Source organism: Myotis yumanensis, unplaced genomic scaffold, assembly GCF_028538775.1.
Source record: "Myotis yumanensis isolate MYYU_CA2020_CCGP unplaced genomic scaffold, mMyoYum1.0.hap1 SCAF_10, whole genome shotgun sequence".
Taxonomy (NCBI): Eukaryota; Metazoa; Chordata; class Mammalia; order Chiroptera; family Vespertilionidae; genus Myotis; species Myotis yumanensis.
In genome coordinates this window covers 46,816,516-46,840,293 of record NW_027223761.1, presented here as the reverse complement: position 1 = coordinate 46,840,293, position 23,778 = coordinate 46,816,516, and the positions used below count along the sequence as shown (strand labels likewise).

The 23,778-nt window shown below is 41.0% G+C and overlaps 1 protein-coding gene across 4 annotated transcripts in view; it reads left to right on the top strand.

Moving 5' to 3' along the window:
• The window catches only part of PAK1 (p21 (RAC1) activated kinase 1), a 133,486-nt gene that overhangs the window by 89,634 nt on the left and 20,074 nt on the right, over positions 1-23,778 (top strand). For all 4 annotated transcript variants that reach the window (XM_070425677.1, XM_070425679.1, XM_070425678.1 and 1 more), the window contains exons 5-8: positions 3,033-3,070; positions 10,236-10,352; positions 13,430-13,604; positions 20,960-21,023. In XM_070425677.1, coding sequence (XP_070281778.1) covers positions 3,033-3,070; positions 10,236-10,352; positions 13,430-13,604; positions 20,960-21,023 — 394 coding nt within the window. The remainder of the gene's footprint in view (positions 1-3,032; positions 3,071-10,235; positions 10,353-13,429; positions 13,605-20,959; positions 21,024-23,778) is intronic.

Sequence of the window (23,778 nt, the reverse complement as noted above, 5' to 3'; positions counted from 1 at the left end):
AAGCCAAAAAAGCCTTTTCTGATGTGTCTGATTTAGTGGCAGAGCTGGTCTCTTACCTCCGAGTCAGTGCTCTTTCCAGAGTCCATGCTGTCTTTTTCGAAGGGGAAGGTGAGAACCAGGATGAACTAGCCAGTTTTGAAGGATGCTTTCCCAGCAAGTATCTGGCTTGTATCAAAGGGCACAGATGGCGAGGATGACAGACGGCAGCTTCGCTCATGCTGCCATGGTGGTGCCCAGGAGAGGGTCATGCATGTTCCCAGCAGTATTTCCTTCTTCACGTCTGGCCCCGCTGGGTCTGTCTTACTTCTCGCATTGGAGGACTGGGGCATTCCAAGGAGGAATTGGGGTTGAGGGGTGGTGCGGGGCGAGTTTTCTAGGCAGGAGATTAGAGCTTGTGTTTTAGGGATTTTGTCGTGGAGATAAGAGATTAGAGCTGGCTTTGAAAGCCTCAGCTTCAAAGTCTTGGGAAGTCTTTCTGTTTTATGTTTACATGTGTGTAGATGTAGACAAGTGCCATATATGTATATGAAAGCGTAGCTCTGTGGGTTTGCATATATTTGGAATTAAAGCCCACTTAAGTATTCATGAATGAATGCTTATACAATCCAGGTAATTGTGTGTATACTCATCTATGTGTGCATATGTGAGTAACATTGAGTACTGGTATATGTGTGTGTACACATGCATGTGCATGCAGGATTTTTAATTTTCTAGAAGTTGAAGACCAGGACCAACTCCAGGCAAACTTTTATGTTTGGCACGGTTTATTTTTAAAGTCATCTTTCTCCTTTTTCTGTTTCCCCTCTTCTCATACTATTATGCTAACACTATCTCAATCTGTATATGCTTGTATATGAGTGATCTCATTTGATTTTCATCATGGCCTTGTTGAATTGGTAGGGCAAGGATTATTATCCCCAGTTTACAGACTCAGAGAAATTAATTAGGCTTAGAGAAACTAAGTGAATTGCTTTGGGTGATTCAACTGATATTTAATGGAAGTGTGTTTTAAATTCGGGTCTTTCAACCCATTGCAGTTTATAACCCAAGCATAATGTTCCAAGCCAATTTTTGTCAACTTTTCTATTTTTTTCAGCATTTTATTTTCTGTGCTGATTAACAAAAAGCAGTATAGGGAGTTTAGCTCCACGTTGCCAGTGATTTATGTAATCTTTTTAAAAAATATATTTTTTATTGATTTCAGAGAGGAAGGGAGAGGAAGGGAGAGATAGAAACATCAATGATGAGAGAGAATCATTGAATGGCTGCCTCCTGCATGCCCCCCACTGGTAATTGAACCTGCAATCTGGGCCCTTGACCAGAATCGAACCCAAGACCCTTCAGTCCATAGGCCAACATTCTATCCACTAAGCCAAACCGGCTAGGGTCATTTATGTAATCTTGAACCTGTTTCTTTTCTCTGAACCTTAGATTCCTCATTGGTAAAATGAAGGGATTGGAAGTCCTCTCTGCTCTGTCGTTCTGTGCTGTGGAATTTGATTTTGAATGTAGACATGGTACATCTCAGTTAAAAGGAGCAATGCTTACTTGTTTCTTATATGGACCAGATATATTTATTATCGGAATACCCAGTCCTCAAAAACACTAGCATCAGGTTGGGGTTGTGCAGTGAGGACATAGTATTGTGCTTTGTTTTGCCCTAAGCTGATGTTCTTTTGGACAAAAAGAACCAATGAGTTATGTTTAAAGTACTTCCTGAATTGATTTCACCAGAGTACAGCTGGCTATTCAGGGTTTGTTTTAAGAACATTTTGTCAAAGCTTTTGGGTCCATTATTTGTCATAGGACAGAAGAAGTACTACCTGGCACTTTCTTATATAATGGAAATTGGGGTCTTGGACATTCTCTGGGCTTTGTTCTTGGTGAGGAATGTATTGGATTTGGTAGAATATTTTTCCTCTTCAATTCCAGAAAAGTCACTTGAATCAGCAAAGTCACTTTCTTCTTGGGTCTTTAGGAATTAAAGAATAAAGCCAAATGCAGTACTTGGTCTTTAAACTTATTTTCTTGCTAAAATCTCCATTGAGTGTATGTTTTATATTTCATTAAATCTAAGATATCACTCATTTTAAGAGGCATCATTATTTTATATACCACTAAAGAAAAAAGGTTGCCAATTAAAATATGAAATGCGCGCTGGCTGGGTGGCTCATTTGGTTGGAACATCATCCTGCACACCAAAAGGTTGTGGGTTTGATCCCCAATCAAGGTGCGTACAGGAAGCCACTGATAGATGTTTCTCACATAGGTATTTCTCTCTCTCTCTCTCTCTCTCTCATTTCCTCTCTCTCTCAAAATCTAAAAATATATTCTTGGGTGAGGAATTAAAAAAAAAAAAAGCCTTTATAGGACACATCTCTGTTTTAGAAATGTTAATGTGAAAAACGTACATCTCAGAATCAGTGAAATATGGTAATTACCTTACTGTGGAAGCTTGAATCTATTATTAGAAACAAGATTCTGCCTTTAATTAGACTTGACATGATTAATGCCTCTCATTTCCTGAGACTTCGTCTTTCTCTCCCTGTGGGGAATAGACGTGAATGTGGAGGATCCTTTCTAGAAGCCCAAGCTGCAGGCTGGTCATAATTTGTCATGGGTGCTCAGGACAACCCGGCCATGAATCCTCTTTCTTTTAGATTCAGGCCTGATGACGATAGAGTTGCTGATGTGGATACAGTTCTATCATAGTATTTAGAGTTCGACCAGAATTCAGATCTTGACTCCTATTTAACAACTGTGTGTACCCTGGGCAGATTACTTAACATCTCTGAACCTCAGTTTCCAAATCTAAAAAAGGAAACATAATAAGAGCATTCAGAAATCTATTGAGGATAAGGGAGGTAATGTGTATAATGTGCCTAGCATGGTATTGGGCCCATAGTACCAGGAATACTGTTGTCATTCTCTGAGCCTGGCAAGGGCTTGACTGGCTAGGCTTCCTTAGCTCTCAAGAACAGATGCACTGTAATCGTTTACTGACTGAGTCCCTGGTCTTTTTTCCTTTGCAGATAAATTAGCTGAGGATTATAATTCTTCTAACACTTTGGTAAGTCTTCATTTCCTCTATTCTGATATGGGCAGGTGTGGTGGTTAGGGATCAAAGACAGTGTGGCAGATGCATAGTTTGAGCCATGTTTCCCTTATCTTGGTCACTCCCACACTCTGGGCCTCAGAGTCCCTATCTGTACAGGGAACTGCAAAGGAATTGGACTCAATCAGTAGATACCCCTTCCAGCTTAAAATTTTTTTTTAAATGTTCTAGAAATCCTAACCTTGGAACCAGAAGAACTGGCTTTTAGGCTCAGTTTTTCATTTGCCTTTAAAAGCCAGTTTCTGAGCTTGAGTTTTTTAATCAATGAAAAGAGGATGACATACTTTGCCTTACCTGGACATGTCTTCGAAAACCTGAATTTAGAAGAGAAGTCCCTCTCTTTGGTTTGGGTATACAAAACCAGGATTAGGCCTGATTGTTGAGGGCAGCATATTCTGTCCATTTAAGGCAGTGGTTCTCAACCTTCTGGCCCTGAAAATACAGTTCCTCATGTTGTGACCCAACCATAAAATTATTTTCATTGCTACTTCATAACTGTAATGTTGCTACTGTTATGAATCGTAATGTAAATATCTGATATGCAGGATGGTCTTAGGCGACCCCTGTGAAAGGGTTGTTAACCGCCAAAGGGGTCGCAACCCACAGGTTGAGAACCGCTTATTTAAGGTGTCCCCTGAAGTTGTAGTGAATGCCCTGTCTTAGGAAGGGCTGGAGAGTAAAACTCAATAACTTCAAAGATCCCTCTGCTTTTTCCAGCTTACAAGTTCTATTTTCCAGAGCAAGTAAAATATGTTGATATGTTTGAAAGCGTCTTTAAAGAGAAAGCTGTTATCATATATATATGGTAACTGCTGTTCTTTACAACCTGATGCTGTCTATGTACAGAGGTGGTTATGTCATACTAAACACTTGCAAAACCCCTACTCTGTGCCAGGTCTTGTGGAGAAGTGGCAATATGGGCATGAACCCGACATTGTCCCAATGTCCGATAATCTCCTAGTCTTGTGAGGGACATGAAGACGACAGTAAACAGTTACAGTGCTGTGTGCTGGAAGTTTATGGGGGCCAGGGGTTGGGTCTGATTTGCTTATTGCTGTATGCATGGCATCTGGCAGGTAACCACTTACTGAATGAAACTGGATGTATAAGGAAAGTTTCTTGATGAGAGTCTGAGCTAAATGAAGTTAGTTGTCGCAAGGGTCCTCAAACTTTTTAGACAGGTGGCCAGTTCACTGTCCCTCAGACCGTTGGAGGGCCGGACTATAGTTTTAAAAAAAACTATGAGCAAATTCCTATGCACACTGCACATACCTTCTTTTGAAGTAAAAAAACAAAACGGGAACAAATACAATATTTGTATTTGCATGTGGCCCGTGGGCCGTAGTTTGAGGACCCCTGGCTCTAGGGTGTAAGAATTAAAAAGAGATGAGAGTATTCCAGACAGAGACGGAATAAATAGCATGTGTCAAGACAAGGGCTCGCAAGCTATGCTTGGTAGTTTGTGTGGCTGGCATGTGAAGGGTGAAGGGAATAGAAGTGGGTGACAAGGAGGAGTGGTCAACAGGTCCGATCGTGTAGGAGTTTTAATCTATCTTAAAGGCAATGAGAAGCTCTTGAAGAATTTTAAGCAGGAAAGTAGTAAGTTCTAACACAGTATCGAGTCATCGTTAAAATAGTTTGAACCATGTTTCCAGGACTGTGGATTGGTTTACCCTGAGTCATTTATACTGTCATCATTTATAAAAAATGTTCACCTGTCCAGTGCCTAATAGCACACTCAGTCCTTTCTTATTTACTATTTCTTTTAATCCTCACGGGCGCTTGATGAGGTCAGTTATTATTTTTGCTTTATAGTTGATAAAACTGAACTTGAGAAGGGTTGATGGCAATAGGTATCAGATTCCTAGTCTGCGTTGCTTTCCCCTATTCACTCTTTCATCAAATGGAAGATATATATAATTAAAAGATGGGGAAGCATTTGCAAATGTTAAGATCTTTGGGAGGTTCTTACCACTGTGGAATAGTGAATTATTGGAGAAAGCTGAGCGGTGCTTTGTGGTTCATATATCTTTATGTTTTTATGGGAGGAGTGGCAGCTCCCATATATTGAGTGGCTGATATGTGCCAGGCACTGTGCTAATAATTAGACCTCACAATTACCTTGTGAAAAAAGTATTTTTATTCCCGTTTCACAGGTAGAAAAACAGTTTCCTGGAGACTCATAATTAGCTATTATGGCAGAACCAGATGAGAACTAGGGTCTTCTGAGCGCTATTCCAGGGTTCTTTGCTCACCGAGGCAGGGAACTGAGAAAGAAGATGGCAGAGAGGTCTTATAAAGGAGACTTCAGTAAAGCCATAGCCGGGTTGTTCATTAGTGAGGAGGAGGAGGGGCCCTGGGGCTCAGGCCATATGGCAGAGAGGACAGCACCTGCTTGCTGAAAACCTGTACTGGTTTAGTAGCTACAATTAAAGCCACTCAGGCCGTCAAGGACATTTTCTCTTCCGATTCAGAACATTTGTCCCTGTGGCTCAGTACACGATATCCTTGCTAGTTTTACCTGAGGGATATGGTTTCTATTGTGGTAGCATGTCATTATTTCCCATATTGGTTTCATACAGGTCATTTTATTTGATTTGTGAAATAATTGGACAGGATTGTTATCCCCATAACACAGGTTAAGAAATGGAGACTCAGAGAAATTAAATGACTTGCTCCCTACCCTTGAATGAGCTAATAGTGGAAACCAACGCAAAATTCAGTTCCCCTGATTTTTCGTTTATTCCTTCATAAAATAAATATTTACTTAGCACCTCCTTTGTGCCAAGGTGTTCGTGATACAAAAATGAATATGCACTATCTCAGTCCTTGAGGGAAAAATTAACAACAGACTTTAGGGAGAAAGGCTGCAAGAGAGGTATAAATAATGTACATTGGGGGTCATATTTGATGGATTGATTTATTCTGCCTAGTAGTACAGAGAAGTGTGAACAGAGTTCTTGGGACTGAATGATTTGTTCATTTAACAGACATGATTATTAAGGGCTTCTGGCTCTAAAATTTTATTTGTGGCATTGGTCTGAGATCTCAGATGGTATGCCTTGTAGTTCCTGAATTCTCATTTATGAAATGAACACCTACTGTGTGATAGAGTGGGGAGTCAAAGACTGGTAAGGTTTTTGCTCTTGATCTCACAAATTCGTGAGGAAACAGGACACATAAACAAGGGTTTATAATATAGTGTCAGGTAAACACAGGTAATGATACCAGGCAGAGAAAAGGGCAATGCTTTTTAGAGAGAGACATCGATTTGTTGTTCTACTTATTTATGCACTCATTGGTTGCTTCTTATATGTGCCCTGACCAGGGATCTAACTGGCAACAGTGGCATATTGAGACAACACTCTTACCAACTGAGCTACCTGGAAGGACAGTGCTTTCTTACCGGAGGTGGCATGAGCAAAAACCAAGTTGAGGATCCATCATTTCAGACCAAAGAACTTGGACTTAGGGCTGGAGCTAAGGAATATTTTAAATAGGAGAATGGTATAGTTTGATGTACATTTTAGTCTAAACTAACAACATCTTAGAGGATAAAAAAGAATTATTAGAAATTAAAAAATATTATTAAGTAACTAAATTCACAAGGATTAAAAGCCAAATACATCTAAGAGCGAATTAATGATATAAACTATAAAAAAGATGGAAAATCCAGAATAAAGGACACAAGGGGGTTAGGCAAGAAGATTCAGAGAATGGAGGCATTAGAGTGAAAAATAATCAAAGGAAGAAATTGGAACCCTCATAATTGCTGGTGGGAGTGTACAATGGGGCAGCCTCTGTGGAAAAGTCTGGCAGTTCCTCAAAAGGATAAGCATAGAGTTACCATCTGACCTCGAAGTTCCACTCCTCAGTATATATCCAATAGAAATAAAAACATATATTCACACAAAAATGGATGCGTGAATGTTCATATGAGCATTATTCATAATAGCCCCAAAGGGAAACAACCCAAATGCCCATCAATTGATGAATGGATTTTTAAAAAAGTATCATATTAATACAATGAACTATTATTTAGACCAAAAGGAATGTAGTACTGATAATGCCACAATTTGGATGCACCTTGTAAACTTTATGCTAACTAAAAGAAGCTAAATACAAAAGACTATATGTTGTATGAGGCCTTTTATTTATTTAACTAGAGGCCCAGTACATGGATTTGTGCACATTGAAAGGAAATTAATAAGAAGTATTTTAGAGACTGGGGAGGGCCCACAGGAGGTTGGCTCCAGAGCATGTCCAGCCCATCTCACCCAGTCCCGATCAGCTGGACCCCAGCAGCAAGCTAACTTACTGATCGGAGCGTCTGCCCCTTGGTGGTCAGTGCACATCATAGTGACTGGTCAAACGGTCGGACACATAGCATATTAGGCTTTTATATATATATATATATAGATTATAGGGAAAGATGAACCACATAGAACCAAAACATCTAGAGTGGAGTTTAAACTCTCATAGATTATTTTGTTACTACTACCTGAAATGGTTAATTTTGACTGTTTCCTCTTCTAAAATGTAAGACACAGACCAAGGACTTTATTTTGTTCTTCACTGGCTTTTTAAAAAACAGAGGTTTGTGGTCATTAGACAGAATGATGATTTAATTGATTCCTTATATCTTCCTAGCTCCTTACTGTTTACAAAGAGTTCTTATACCCACCTCACTTCATTTCATTCTCCTAGGGCTCCTCTAAGAATGTTAATTTCTAAATTCTTTTTTATCTACATCTAACAAGATGTTGTTAGTTTAGACTAAAATGCACATCCAACTAGGTAGGCAGAGAATGCTGTCATTATCCCCATTTTAGAGATGAGAAACGTGTGGCTTAGAGTAGGACAGCATTGCCCAGGGACACAGGGATAAGGAATACAGATTTGGGACAAAAACCTATAGCTCTGATTCTGATAGTTGTTAATACTACCACCCAAAGCTTTCACCTGGGAAAACAGAATGTGTTGCTAAGGAAGATGATGAAATCTCCTTCTCGACAGAGTTTTAGAGCAAACAAACCTAGTGTTTATAGTGTACATCAGGGTGCCCCAAGGCAACAACCCGATGTGAAGAGGCAGCCAACTTAATTCCCATTTTGGATTTCTGGTTAAAGTTTGTTGAGAGGAATAATGGGGAGAAAAGAAATTAGAATAGCCCTAACCAGTTTGGCTCAGTGGATAGAGCGTCAGCCTGCGGACTAAAGGGTCCCAGGTTCGATTCTGGTCAAGGGCATGTACCTGGGTTGTGGGCTCATCCCCAGTAGGGGGTGTGCAGGAGGCAGCTGATTCATGTCTCATCGATGTTTCTACCTCTCTGTCCCTCTCCCTTCCTCTCTGTACAAAATCAATAAAATATATTTTTTAAGAAGAAATTAGAATAGAAAAATATCAAAATATATGTTTTGAGCCCTGGTGGTGTTGCTTAGTGGTTAGAGAGTCAGCCTGTGGACTGAAGGGTCTCAGGTTTGATTCCCGCTCAAAGGTGCATATCTGGGTTGCAGGTCCAATCCGATTACCGGCCCTGTATTGAGGATCAAGTGGGAGGCAGCCAATTGATGTTTCTCTCTTTTTCTTTCTCCCCCTTCCTCCCTTTCTTCCAATCTCTCTAAGAAAAAAATCAATGGGAAAAATACCCTTGGGTGAGGATTAACACCCCACCCCCAACACACACACACACACACACACACACACACACACACACACACTTTGACAGGGAAAGAACTTCTATTGGATTGTAGGACTGAAAGTGACTTATTATAATTATACTACTACTTTTCACCACATTCCTCAAGTGATAAAACTTGAGACTGAAAGGATAAATTCATTGCTTATGGTGACCAAAGCTTGTTGCTTACATGTGCCCAGCACTGAAAGTTTTTAAGTCATGTCCAGTACCAGAGGTCCTGTTGAAAATATGAGATAACTAATTTTTCTTACCTTAGTATGTCACATGTGGTAAAAGCTAGCCTGCCACATGGTAACAGTACCTCTAGTCTACTATTCCTCTAGGTAAGTTTTTCCACCTATCCCCGGTCATTCTGACCCCCTACTGTCCTCTCTCTAGAGGCCCCAAATGGCAGGCAAAAGGGAAACTCACCCTGTGTCTCCTATATTCGATGATGAGCTGCTTCAGGACATAGACCACCCTTTTCATCTTTGTATCTTTATGTCAACAGTATCCATCACAGTATCTTACTGAGCACAGAGTCGGTGCCCTGAAAATATCGGACACTGTTGAATTATGTCTATATGTATTAAAATATCTCTATTGCCTCTTTGGTCCTATGCTATGATCATTTAATCGCCATCAAACATCTCAGGTTTTGGAGCTATTTTGTCTCAGATCTGTGGTATAAACAGCAATGGTATGATATTTTTGCCTGGACCTGCCCCCAAACATGCTGTTCTTGGCCCAGCTTTGTTACAGTTTGCATGTGAAAATCATGTTGCTGAGATTATAACAGATCCAATCAGTCATGCTGGTAAGGTTCATTCCAGGACCAGTGAGATGGATAGTAGCCAGTCTTGGGAGAAACTCATTGTTCTCTTGAGACAAGGGGCTCCTGAGGTTCTGTATCTGCAGGTTGAGGCGAGGGCACCTGTGGACATAATGGGTGTGCGATAGGTTTTGGTAAAGAAAGGAAAAGGAGAGGCAAGCGCCTGCCTGGATTTCCATTAACCGTATCAGAAAGGAGTAAGGAATATAATGATAAACTTTGTAGAATTCCCAACTTCTCATCCCTTCTCTACATTTCGTATTTTATTACCCGTTCAGTGTGGAGAGTAAAATTTATAGACTAAGAAGGAGCTACATGCTTGTCTTCGGGGTCTGGATTGGGGAAGGCAGGTAGGAGAGGTGTAACCTGGCTTCCCAATCCCCAGTTGGCTTTGGATGGGAGGAAGGGACGGAGTGGATAGTGGTAACTGGAAGGGAGGGCAGCCGACTGAGTTCCTGACTGGCTGCACAACGGTGAAGAACTGGGAGGCTGCTGTGGGTTTCAGAAGGGGTGTCAGGACGAGGTTTCTTTGGTGAGGGGTGGGGAGATTTCGACCCTGGTATCTTAAAGCTGTACCTGATGAGTCTGGCTTTTTCTCCGCTGTCCAGAATGTGAAGACTGTGTCTGAGACCCCCGCCGTGCCACCAGTCTCAGAAGATGAAGACGATGATGATGATGCTACCCCACCTCCAGTGATTGCTCCACGCCCAGAGCACACAAAATCTGTGAGTCTTTGTTATTGAAGTTTGGAGGGGGAGGGTGGGACTGATGCTCGGTGCTGAGAGGTTTTATACTCGGGTAGTGGTCCTTAGATTTAGGAGTTGGTGAGATCAGTGAACCAATTTGATTGAAAGGTACTTTCTTTATGATTAAAGACAATAAGTTGTACATATATTTGTCATGGGTTTGCAGATAGCCCCAAAGTGTCGTAAATAATTGGTGTATATACCAACCCAGCCCTCGTTAACTTAGTCTGTTCTCCACAGACAGGAAGATATGCAGAATTAATGTTGCTTGGTGCAGGACTAACATAAATTATTCCCGTCTCCTGGGAAGCAACAAATTAGCCGGCTGCAGATCTTTTCTTCTCTGTTAAATGTGCAGCATTCAGCCTCTTAGAACATCATTGATGATACTGAAAGACCCAAGAGAGTTGATAAATACGTTAGTGCTATTAATATGCTGGATATCCGGATGCCTGATATTGGCAGTGATTTTTATTTAACTTCCTAGGAGGTTCTTCCATCTCAGAATAGCCACAGTCCTTCTGCCCTCTCTTTGACAACAGGGGTTCATGCCTTTTACTTAATTTAGCTTCAGTGAGCACTGACCTATTATCAGACTATACTCTGCTAGTATATATATATATATATATATTTTTTTTTTTTACTTGGACTTTTTTTTATGACAAGAGTTTTGTGATAAAAGAACAATCTAGGACAGGGGTGGGCAAACTTTGTGACTTGAGGGCCACATTGGGTTCTTAAACTGGACCGAGGGCCGGAACAAAAGCATGGATGGAGTGTTTGTGTGAACTAATATAAATTCAAAGTAAACATCATTACATAAAAGGGTACTGTCTTTTTTTTTTTTTAGTTTTATTCATTTCAAACGGGCCGGATCCAGCCCGCGGGCCGTAGTTTGCCCACGGCTGATCTAGGGTTTAGGGCTTAAACTCTGTGATAATACAAAAAAGGCTGCCTTTGGGTTAAGCATTCAGGAAGGTGTTTAAGCAGAAGTTGGTTGGCAGACTGTGGGAGATGCTGTGGAGGAAATTCAAGGGGATCGGATGGCCTTTTAGGATAAGGATTTATAATCTGTGGAGTCACCCTTTCTTTTTCTAGGTCCTCATAGCAATCGTTTCTATAAAGGCACTGATAATTCCCAATTTATAGAAAAAGAAGCTGAGATTTGGAAAGGTAAATTGATCTACCTAAAGTCTCTTAGTAACCAAAAGAGCCAGGATTGAAAGCAGGTAATTTATTCTAAATCCAGGCTGCTTTCCACCATAGCACAGTGGCCTTTTTGTGTATGCAGATCTGTGCTGGGAGCCAGAGAAGGAGACTATTAGAGAAGGAAAAGGCAGGGTTTGTACCCTCAATGAGCCATATCAGGAGAACCGAACAAGAAGGACAAGGCATGCCCAGCCGGTGTGGCCCAGTGGTTGAGCATCGACCCATGAACCAGTCAGGGCATATGCCTTGGTTACAGGCTCGATCCCCAGTGTGGGGCATGCAGGAGGCAGCCGATCAATGCATCTCATCATTGATGTCTCCCCCCCCCCCCCCCCCACTATTTGGAAAATAAAAAACGACAGGGCGTGGAAGTGCAGGCCTGAGGTGCCAGGGATATCCTTTGTTTATAGGTAGAGATAGAACATGAAGAAATCATTACGCTAGAAGTCAGGAAAGATCTCAATGTCTTCACTTAAGTTCTTTCCCATTTGCACCTATTCAAGTCCTTTCTGTCCTTCAAGATCCAGCTGAAGAACCCCACTTACTGATTCATTAATTCATGAAACATGCATCTAAATGCATGCTTTTTGTTAGGAACTGCTTCAATACAGGAACTCAGGGATGAATGACACATTCACTGTCTTCAGAGAGCTTGTAGACTAGCCAAAAGACAGTTGTGATATTTTTATGAAAAAAATCTGATAAATGCCTAAAATGATCTTCTGGGAAAGGGAGTATAAGTTATCTAAACCTCAGTAATATATAGTTTGCTCACTTTTAAATGACATTTATCCCTTTCTGCCTTGTAGTTATAACTTTTTCACAAGATTTAATTCACAGGAGGATGGGGCAGCATTTTGTACAGCCAGGCAAAGATTCTCAGTAAATGTTTGTTAAGTAAATGAATAGGAAATATAATAGAATTAGCAAAATTTTAAAAGCTCAGTATCTGTTGGGTATGATTTTAATAATTTTACATTTGCATTTAAAACTAACTTGGCTTATTCACAATGGCCAAAAGGTAGAAATAACTTAGGTGTCCATTGGTGGATGAATGAGGCACCCAGAGTTGGGATATTCTGGAAAGTGGAGTGGTGGCTGCCACTCTCATGGGTACAGAATCTTATTTCTGCAGGATGAAAAGAGTTCATGGTGGGTGGTGGGGATGGTTATAGAACTATGTTAATTAATTTATTCCTACAACAACCCTATAAAATAGGCATCATTAGTATCACCATTTCATAAATGAGGAAACAGAAGCACAGAGAAGCTAAGTAACCTGCCCAAGGTCATACAAATGGTAAAAATAAGAGTTGGGATTTAAGCCCAGGCAGTCAGATTCTTGAGTCTGTGGTCTAAATGACTACATCCTACTGCTTCTTCAACAAGAACAATTGTAGTTCCTCCTCTGCAAGGGTTCAGGATTTAAAGAGGGAGCAGCTCAAAAGAGATAATGTTGTATTAGTGCAAAGTGCTGTGCAAATACAAGATATTCATTTCAGCTTGGGGAAGAATAGAATTTTGAGATGAAGGGGATTCCCATCCAATGATAGAATTTCCTTTAAACCATTACTGTTGAGAGTTGTCTAACCTGTATTGAATATCGTCATTGTTCAGACTCTCACTAACCCTTGCCGTGTATACTGAGAGCAAGGAAGGCCATTCCAACCACAGAGGATAGGCCTGGCACAGAGGAGGAGGGACATAGATTTTGACCTGGGAGAACGAATGAGTTTGTTGGGATTTGTTTTTCTGTGGTTGTTCTAACGCACATTGAAGAGAGGCTCCTGAGCTTCCCTATGCTAACAGAGGCTGGCCTTGTCAAATGCTTTATACCAACAATGCAGGTCTACACACGGTCTGTGATTGAACCACTTCCTGTTACTCCAACTCGGGATGTGGCTACATCTCCCATTTCACCTACGGAGAGTAATACCGCTCCTCCAGACGCTCTGACCCGGAATACCGAGAAGCAGAAGAAGAAGCCTAAAATGTCTGATGAAGAGATCTTGGAGAAATTACGTAAGCGCTTTGTAGCTTTCTGAACCTTCCTCTGCTACATGATTGGTTGAGCACAAAGACAGAATTTTGTTGCTACCAAGATCTCCGTCCTAGGCTTGCTGTATGTGGCTGGCTAGCTATGCTGGATATCTTAGCCACAAACTGTGCTTCTCTTCACCCTACCCTTGTTCCCACCTCCTCTGAGTCACTAGCCCTGATTGGATACCACATTAAGATGAGAATGTGATGAGAGGGAATGTGGATAGCTCAAGTTAATATCTAGGTATTTCTCACCGTTAGGCATGGGTTTTGTAGATGATAAATAGCTTTTATCTAGTGAATAGTATATAATGTTGTATTGACAAAGGCTGAGGCCTTGTCTATACATGGTGGGAAAGAGTGCTGTGATTGATTTTTTTAAATTAATTATTTGTATGTTTGTCATTGACCTAGGACAGTGGTTGGCAAACTCATTAGTCAACAGAGCCAAATATCAACAGTACAACGATTGAAATTTCTTTTGAGAGCCAAATTTTTAAAACTTAAACTATATAGGTAGGTACATTGTTATTAACTTAATTAGGGAACTCCTAAGATGGCCTTTACTAAAAATGTCCTCACTCTGATTGAGGTACGTTCGCCGAGGTCGACCCCTTCCAACTCTCCCATCCACACTGGTCTTGTATACTTGTTTCGTCTATCTCCTTTTGTTCATCCTCTCTATATGTCCAAACCGTCTCAACATATCTTTCTCAATCCTCGACACTACATCTTTCACTGCACAACATTCCCTAAAATTAACTTAATAAACTTTACTTATTTTAAGTCTTAGTTAAACTATAGGTACATTGAATAAAACTTGATATCATACTTAATAACAATATTATTTATTGATAAAATTAAATTCCTTATAATTTACCTTACAATATCCATAAAATTAAATCATGACAATGACTGACAAACACTAATGTGAATAATGGCCTTGCATCTCCTTGGAAAGTTTGGGTAAGTCAGGTTTGTATGTTGTTGTTTTTAATTTTAGGCACGATGCCAGGTTCTCATCAATAAGACGACTTCTCAGTTTACTCTTGATAAGGTTCATGCTTGAAAATGATTGTTCACATAAATATGTAGACCCGAATAAGGAAAGAACAGCAAACGCTAGTTTTTTCAGTTGATTATGAGTTAGGAATACTATTCCAGGTGTTAAAAATCAACATATCTTCCTTCTCCAGGTCTTTCAAAGCAGAGCACTTGTGCTGTGAACTAAGTTCACATTTGTTTTTCTCCAATATTTCTATATCAGCACAAAGATGTTCAAATTTCGAGCTTCACAGTTCTTTGTAAGTCCAGCAATTACATTTCAAAGTTGCCAATGTCAATATTAAAGGGAGAAAAATTTAATTCTGTTACAGTAGCATTGTTAAAAAAAAAGGCTAACGTCGCTTTGCTGTTTCTAACGCCACTTCTTCAAAATAGACTCGCCCAGGCCGAAACCAACTTCCGCACATGGGCCACGAGGTTTCAATCGCACTGTACGTGCACTCCCGCACGTGGTATTTTGTGGAAGAGCCACACTCAAGGGGCCAAAGAGCCGCATGTGGCTTGCGAGCCACAGTTTGCCGACCACTGACCTAGGAGAAGACAGATCTGCCATCTTGGTTGTAGGAACAACCTTCTCCTCTCTCTTCTCCTCCTCTCCCTTCTCCTCCTTTCCCTTCTCCTCCTCTCCCTTCTCCTCCTCTCCGCCCTATGACTAGAATTGAACCTGGTACCCTTCAGTCCGCAGGCCGACGCTCTATCCACTGAGCCAAACCTGTCAGGGCTCTTCTCCGCTCTTCTTTTTCCCTAGAGGAAGGATAGGAGAAAGGCAGAGGGTTTTGAATCCGTACCAAAAGGAGGGAAAAAGAACTCTACATGGACACAGAGCAGTCCAAGTAAGACCCCAGAGTTTTGAAATGGTGTACAAGTTGGGGAATTATGATGTGTTCCAACCATAAAGTGAAAGAAAGGATGGACAGAATTGAGGTTGGAGAAAGGGGTTCCAGGCTGTCCTCACAGGGAAGTCATTACAAAGCCTCTCTTTCCCACACTCCCTCCTCACTCTCTTTCTCCTTTTCACCAGGTTCATCTATTTGCTTTAAAATATCCCCTCAATTGAAAATTGAAAACAATTCAGGAAGGAAGACTTGCAACATAAATGGCATCTGTGAATGCTCTGGAAATTAATTCGTTATATACATCATTCTTTTTGAGGTTGTTTTATCTTCCTTCTAAAGAGCCCTGACTGGTTTGGCTCAGTGGATAGAGCGTCGGCCTGCAGACTGAAGGGTCCCAGGTTCAATTCTGGTCAAGGGCATGTACTCTAGGAGAGTCTTTCTAATTACCTTTTCCTGTCTGTGCGAGGTACCCTCCCCTGGGGCCCAGTGCTATCCTGTGCTTATCTCTGTCATGGTTCTAGTCATATTGGTTCTAATTAGAGTAGTTCTCAACCTTCCTAATGCCGCGACCCTTTAATACAGTTCCTCATGTTGTGGTGACCCCCAACCATAAAATTATTTTTGTTGCTACTTCATAACTGTAATTTTGCTACTGTTATGAATCGTAATGTAAATTATCTGATATGCAGGATGTATTTTCATTGTTCGCGACCCACAGGTTGAGAACCGCTGGTCAATAGAGGATCCAGAAATTGACCCAAGCCATTATACTCAATTAATATTTGACAAAGGAGGCAAGAGCATACAATGGAGTCAAAACAGCCTCTTTAATAAATGGTGCTGGGAAATTTGGTCAGGTACATGCAAAAAAATGAAACTAGATCACCAACTTAGACCATACACAAAAACAAACTCAAAATGTCTAAAGGACTTGAATGTAAGATGGGAAACCATAAAAACCCTACAAGACTCCATAGGCAGCAAAATTGCAGACATATGTCGTCGCAATATCTTTACAGATACAGATCCTAGAGCAAGAGAGGCTAAGGAGAAAATAAACAAATGGGACTACATCAAAATAAAAAGCTTTTGCACAGCAAAGGAAGCCATCAACAAAACAACAAGAAAGCCCACTGCATGGGAGAACATATTTGCCAATGTTATCTTCAATAAGGGTTTAATCTCCAACATTTACAGGGAACTCATACAACTTAACAAAAGGAAGGTAAACAACCCAATCAAAAAATGGGCAAAGGACCTAAATAGACACTTTTTGAAAGAGGATATACAGAAGGCCAGGAGACATATGAAAACATGCTCAAAGTCACTAATCATCCAAAAGATGCAAATCAAAACGACAATGAGGTACCATCTCACACCCGTCAGAATGGCTATCATCAACAAACAACAAGTGCTGGCGAGGAAGCGGAGAAAAAGGAACCCTCATGCACTGCTGGTGGGAACGCAGACTGATGCAGCCACTGTGAAGAACAGTAGGATCTGTGTCTGTAAAGATATTGCTACGACATATGTCGTATTACAAATAATAGTACATATGTCTCTTTTTTTCCCCATTGACCTTCCCCTGGTCTCCCCTAAACCCCGGCACATGCCTTTACCCCACCCCCCAGTGTCTTCTGTCCATTGGTTATGCTTATATGCATGCATATAAGTCCTTCAATTGATCTCTTAACCCCTGCCCCCGCAAAACTCCCCAGCCTTCTCGCCGTAATTTGACAGTTTGTTCAATGCTTCTCTGTCTCTGTGTCTATCTTTTTGTTCATTAAGTTATAATGTTCTTTATTATCCATAAATGAGTGAGATCATGTAGTATTTTTCTTTCACTGCCTGGCTTATTTCATTTAGCATTATGCTCTCCAGTTCCATCCATGCTGCTGCAAATGGTAAGAATTCCTTCTTTTTTATAGCAGCGTAGTATTCCATTATGTAGATGTACCACAGTTTTCTAATCGACTCATCTGCTGATGGGCATTTAGACTGTTTCCAAATCTTAGTTATTGTAAATTGTGCTGCTATGAACATAGGGATGCATATATCCTTTCTGATTGGTGTTTCTGGTTTCTTGGGATATATTCCTAGAAGTGGTATTGCTGGGTCAAATGGCAGTTCCATTTTTAAATTTTTGAGGAAACACCATACTGTGTTCCACAATGGCTGCACCAGTCTGCATTCCCACCAGCAGTGAAGGAGGGTTCCTTTTACTCCACATCCTCTCCAGCACTTGTCATTTGTTGATTTGTTGATGATAGCCATTCTGACAGGTGTGAGGTGGAAACTCATTGTTGTTTTGATTTGCATCTCTCTGATGATTAGTGACTTTGAGCATGTTTTCATGTGTCTCTTGGATTTCTGAATGTCCTCTGGTTACTGCAAGGAAGTAATTTATTACAGTCAGGCTATAGGGAAAGTTGGCATTGACTTGGTCCACATGTCCCCTCCCATGAACTGCCTCCAGGTGTCAGCTAGAACTGAGCATCATGAAAAAGTTAAACAAGCCTGAAACATCTAGTGAGTAGGCCTGAGGCAGTTTTAAGGGAAAAGGTCAAATGTGAGGACAGGAATTCCAGGGACCCACAGCTCCAAACGGTAAGCTCTTCCAACTGACTCCAAATACCCTAAAAACAGGAAATATACCTACAGCTCATTTATTCAACAAATAGACTCCAAGCTAGGTGTTAGAGATGAAAAAGTAAATATTATTAACCATAATAGCACCAACACTCAATAGAATAAAAACAGTTTTGATTGCGAGAGGGTTTTACTTACAGGTGAAGAGGGCCAACTCGGGCTCAGGAGAAAAATCTTTATGAGCCAACATGAAAACATCTTTCAAACCAGAAGCAGCTGATCTATTAACCCACACCTTGGGAGAAAGCAGAGAACAGTTTCCAGTAGGAAGCAATTAGGAACAAAGCAATTGCAACTTGTCAAGTAATACAAAGGCAATAATAATTTAATCTTTTTGAAATAATTTTATTGATTTCAGAGAGGAAGGGAGAAGGAGAGAGAGATAGAAACATCAATGACGAGAGAGAATCATTGATTGGCTGCCTTCTTCATGCCCCCTACTGGGGATTGAGCCTGCAATCGGGGATGTGCCCTTGATCGGAATCAAACCTGGGACCCTTCAGTCCACAGGCCAACGCTCCATCCACTGAGCCAAACCGGCTAGGGCAGCCGTGGGCAAACTACGGCCCGCGGGCCGGATCCGGCCCGTTTGAAATGAATAAAACTAAAAAAAAAAAGACCGTACCCTTTTATGTAATGATGTTTACTTTGAATTTATATTAGTTCACACAAACACTCCATCCATGCTTTTGTTCCGGCCCTCCGGTCCAGTTTAAGAACCCATTGTGGCCCTCGAGTCAAAAAGTTTGCCCACCCCTGGGTTAGGGCCATATAATTTGATCTGAAACTGAGAGAGTGATGGGCACAGAGAAATACAAAGGACAGCAACGACTCAAAAGATAAAACTTTCCATTATGAGTAGAAAACAACTTCCCCTGGTTCAGGCAAGAAACCCTGGATAGGATTTAGAACGTGGAGGTAGTTGAAACATGAAGGATAGAAGTAGAATGACCAAATCTCATCTGCAACTGGTCAGAGTGGAGCATGGATCAGAAAGTCACAGATATATTCAATTCTATGCTCTTGTACATGCTAGGATACTTTCTCTTTGCTTTGGGGAGGAAAAACAGGGTTTGCTTTTTTTTTTTTTAATGTAACTTTATTTGCATCCACAATATACCCTAAACAAATTCTAACCTCAGAAGCATCTGGTTGATTCTTTTTTTTAATTTTTAAAAAAATTTCTATTGTTGAAAGTATTACAGATGTCCCCTCTTCTTCCCCATTGATCCCTTCTAGCTACCCCTGCCCCTTGCCCCAGGCCTTCACCACACTATTGTCTATGTCCATGGGTTATGCGTATATGCCTGCAAGTTCTTTGGTTAATCTCTTCCCATCCACCACCCAATCAGGAGTGAGTATGCAAATTAACCCAACCAAGATGGCGGAGGCCACAGATCTGGAGCAAGCTGGAGGCTTGGGTTGCCCTCGGCGATGGAGGAAGCCAAGCTTCCTGCCCGCCCTGGCCAGCCCTGGCCTCCATTCAAGGCTACAAAGTTTCAATTATAGAAGATAAATAAATCCCAGATACCTGCTTCCCTCCGAGGCGCTGAAAAAAAAAAAGAAAAAAAAGGAGGGGCTGAGAGCTTGGGTCATGGGGGGCCGTGGCCAGCCTGCAAACAGCCCTCAGCCCCTCACCCAGGCTGGCCACACCCCCCCAGCGGGGACCCTCATCCCATGGGGGTGTGGCTGGCCTGCAAACCACCATAGGCCCCTTGCTCAGGCTGCCCCACACCCCAAGGGAGCCCCCACCCTAATCGGGGACACCCTTCAGGGCAAACCAGCTGGCCCCCATCCATGCACCAGGCCTCTATCTATACTAATGAAAGGGTAATATGCTAATTAGACTGGGAGACCTCCCAGGAGACCTTCCATATGTTCTTCTGGACAAAGCCATGGTGGCAGGGCCGAGGTAGAGGCGGTTAGAGGCCAAGAGGGGAGGGCAGTTGTGGGTGATCAGGCTGGTGGGGGGCGGTGCCGTTGGGGGTAAGCAGACCAGCAGGGGGGCCAGTTGGGGGCAAGCAGGCTGTCAGTGGGGGTCAGTTGGAGGTGATCAGTGGAAAGCACTTTGGACTGGGAGCTGGAAAACCAAACTCCTAATCTTAGCCCTGACACCAGTGTGCTGTCTGACCTTGGGAGGAAGTATCTTCTGTGGGCCTCAGTTTCACCATCTCTAGAATACAAATCGTAAAACTCAGTGAACTTTCTCGTACCTCATTCTTTGCACTTGATGTACTTCCTTCTGTGACCCCTTCTCAACTTTCTCTCCCTACCTAACTCTTATTTACCCTGTCAAAATCAGTCCAGATATCACCTCTTATCTGAAGCTTTTCCAATCTGTATTTTGTACCTCTTTCTGTAACCCTTCCCGTCTAGTGCAATGATTATTATTTTTTCATGGGACTTTATGTGCTTGTCTGTCTCCTCCATGAAACTGAGCTTCTTGAGAACAGAGACGGTCATAACTGTCTCATCTATCTTTTATTCCTAGCACTCAACATAGAGCTTGGCACATGGTCAGCGAGCATATTAAATGAGTAAATGTTTATTGAATGAATGAATTAAAAATTAATAAATGGCTCTTAGGAATTTAGAAATGGAATAGATTACTATGAATAAAAGGGTAAGGAGATGAAACTTTTGGGGGAAAGCTTAGGAGCTCCTTAGTATGGTTTTTGGGTATTGGAGGTACCTTTGCCAACTCCAGGGTTTGGAGAAACATGGGGCCTGTTTTGTATCTTGTTTTGAGGGGAAAAAAATGATTTTTGGTCTCTGTTTCTTTCACAGGAAGCATAGTGAGTGTGGGCGATCCTAAGAAGAAATATACACGGTTTGAGAAGATTGGACAAGGGTTAGTAGGGGCATTTTCTTTACCTTGAAATTGTGTGTACTGGTGCATGTGATTTTGCTTTTGTTTTGCCTCTCAGAAACCTTGTTCTTCTTTCTCCACTTCACCCCACACCCATTTGAAGGTGTTATGTTAGGCTGACTTCAGGTTTGGCAGAATTATGCTTAATAGGAGAGATGTGCCATTAGCCAACCATGTTGCTAAAAATACCCCTGCAGTGAGAATTGAAAAACCATTTATTTTCTTAGTATAAAACATGCTTCCCAAATAACAGCTCTGCTTTTTCAGACTAACCCTGTTTACCTGGTGCTCAGCTCTACCAGCACTAATATGAAATGGAAGACTCAATTGCAGACCCTTCTGCTAGTGTAGCAGGACCTGTTTTTCTAGGTGGATAGTCTTCTCCTCTCTGGTTCCTTCTCTGCATCTTGTATGCTGCCCTCAGTGTACTTAGCTCAGCAAATCTTAATTAAGTCCTGTTATGTACCAGGCAATGGGAATACAGCTATGAATCAGACACAGTCTCTGCTTTCAAAGACCTCATGTCTACAGGAGATAGTCAAACAAAGAATTAGAATACAGTTGACCTTTGGACAATACCAGTTTGAGCTGCACGGGTCCATTTATGTACAAGTTTTTCAATAAATACTGTAAACGTATTTTCTCTTCCTTATGATTTTCTTTTTTTAAGTGTATATATATATACTGATTTCAGAGAGGAAGAGAGAGGGAGAGAGGGAGAGAGAGATAGAAGCATCAATGATGAGAGAGTGTCATTGATTTGCTGCCTCCTGCGTGCCCCACACTGGGGATTGAGCCTGCAACCACTGGCTCAACCACTGAACCATGGGGGCCGGGCTGCTTTTCTTAACATTTTACTTTCTCTAGCTTACTTTATTGTAAGAATACAGTATATAACACATATAATGGGCAAAATATGTGTTAATTGACTATGTTATTAGTAAGGCTTCTGGTCAGCAGTAGGCTTTTAGTAGTTAAGTTTTTGGGGAATCAAAAGTTGTACATAGATTTCTGGCTACGCGGGAGGTCAGTGCCCCTGTGTTGTCCAAGGGTCACCCCTATACTGTGATTTCTTAAAAAGCATTTGGCCATTATTTTGAACAAAAGAAGGCAGACATAAAAGAATAGAACCTCTATGATTTTATTTATATAAATATAAGTTCAAGAACAGGCAAAACTAATATATGCTAATAGAAGCCAGAGAAATTGTTGCGTCTGAGAGGGGAATACTGATTGGGAAGGGCCATGAAGGAACTTTCAGGGGTGATGTTGGTGGTGCACACGTGTGTATACCTATTGAAAAATCATCAAGTTGTTCACTTAAGATTTGTGCAAATTACTTTAAGTAAGTTATATCTCTATATGAAAAAGAAAAATAATGAGATTTTTATAGACCTACAGAAATAGCTAAAATTAAAAAGAAACAATAGAAAAATTACCTGGCTTATGGAAAGCTCTCATCTCAATGTTAGTTGAATGAAAGCATTATTGCTAATGAAGTCATTGAAATTTTCTGTTTTAGTTTTTTCCTTATGATTCTAAAACTTCCTGGAAATAAAATAAAGTATTGTGTAATATGCTGATGTTTTAATTATACAGCATTCTACAGCTTACATCAGTTATTTGCATCTATTGTTTAATCCTTAAAACAACCCTGGACTTGCGTGAATCTTATTTTTTTCCTGGTGGAGTGCTTTTTCTACTAGACATGCTTTCGTGAGTCTGAACTAATATAAGGTAGTTAACATCTTGAGAAGAAAGTAAGAGTAATCTGGTATGGCATTTCCTTTAGCTAATTACATTGAGGTACTGAGAATGTAGCAGAATGTACAGACAAGTGTGGGCAAGTTGGGTCCCATCTCTGGAGTTCAGTTTCTTCATCCATAAATTTAAGGGAGAGCAATTGTAGATTCTGTGCCTTTCACGTCCCGATTTATGATTTTTTAAAAAATTCAGATGTGTGAAGCCCATAAATAGGCAACATCTACAAAATGTGCTTTCCCTGCTTATTTGACAGGTCTGTTAGTGTAAGGGAGGAATGAAATATTTATTAATCACCTGTGCTGATGATTTCACATGTCATGATTTAAAAAAAACAAACAAATGCCACATAATTATGATGAATTAGTGCTATTATAATTTTTGCTTGTTCTTCCCTTTAAGACCTGAGGATTTTTTTTGCCCCAGAATTCATATCTAAACATATGTCTATTCAAGGTAGAAATAACCAGTGGGCCTGAGTCGCTTTCTAGACTTCTGAAATCATAGAGATGTCCACCCCCAAGGCCTTTTAAGAATGGTTCATCTGGTAGGATGGGCACAGGAAGTTAGATACCAGCTTTATGACAGAAGATGGCTAGAGGCAGGATGATGAGTCAGTGGGAAATAACTGCCAATGCAAAAAATCCAGTTCTTATTTGATAGCCCATATCTTATGATCACAATTTTTTTGGCATGTAGCTAGGGTCTCAACTAAAGAGTGGTGGTCAGGAAGCTGGTGACCATAATTTCTAACTATAAGGCAAACTTACAAGTGACTTTTCTCCCTGAATTGTCCTGACTTCCCTGTGAAGCATAATCTCAGGGCTTGCTAAAATGCTTTTTTTGGGGGGGGGGGGGGGGCAATACATGGAATTAAATATTTTATCTGACATATGACATGTAAAGTTACAAATATTGCTGCATATCATCACCTACAAATATACAGGGTTCATAGTTATAGGCATAAAATGAGGTT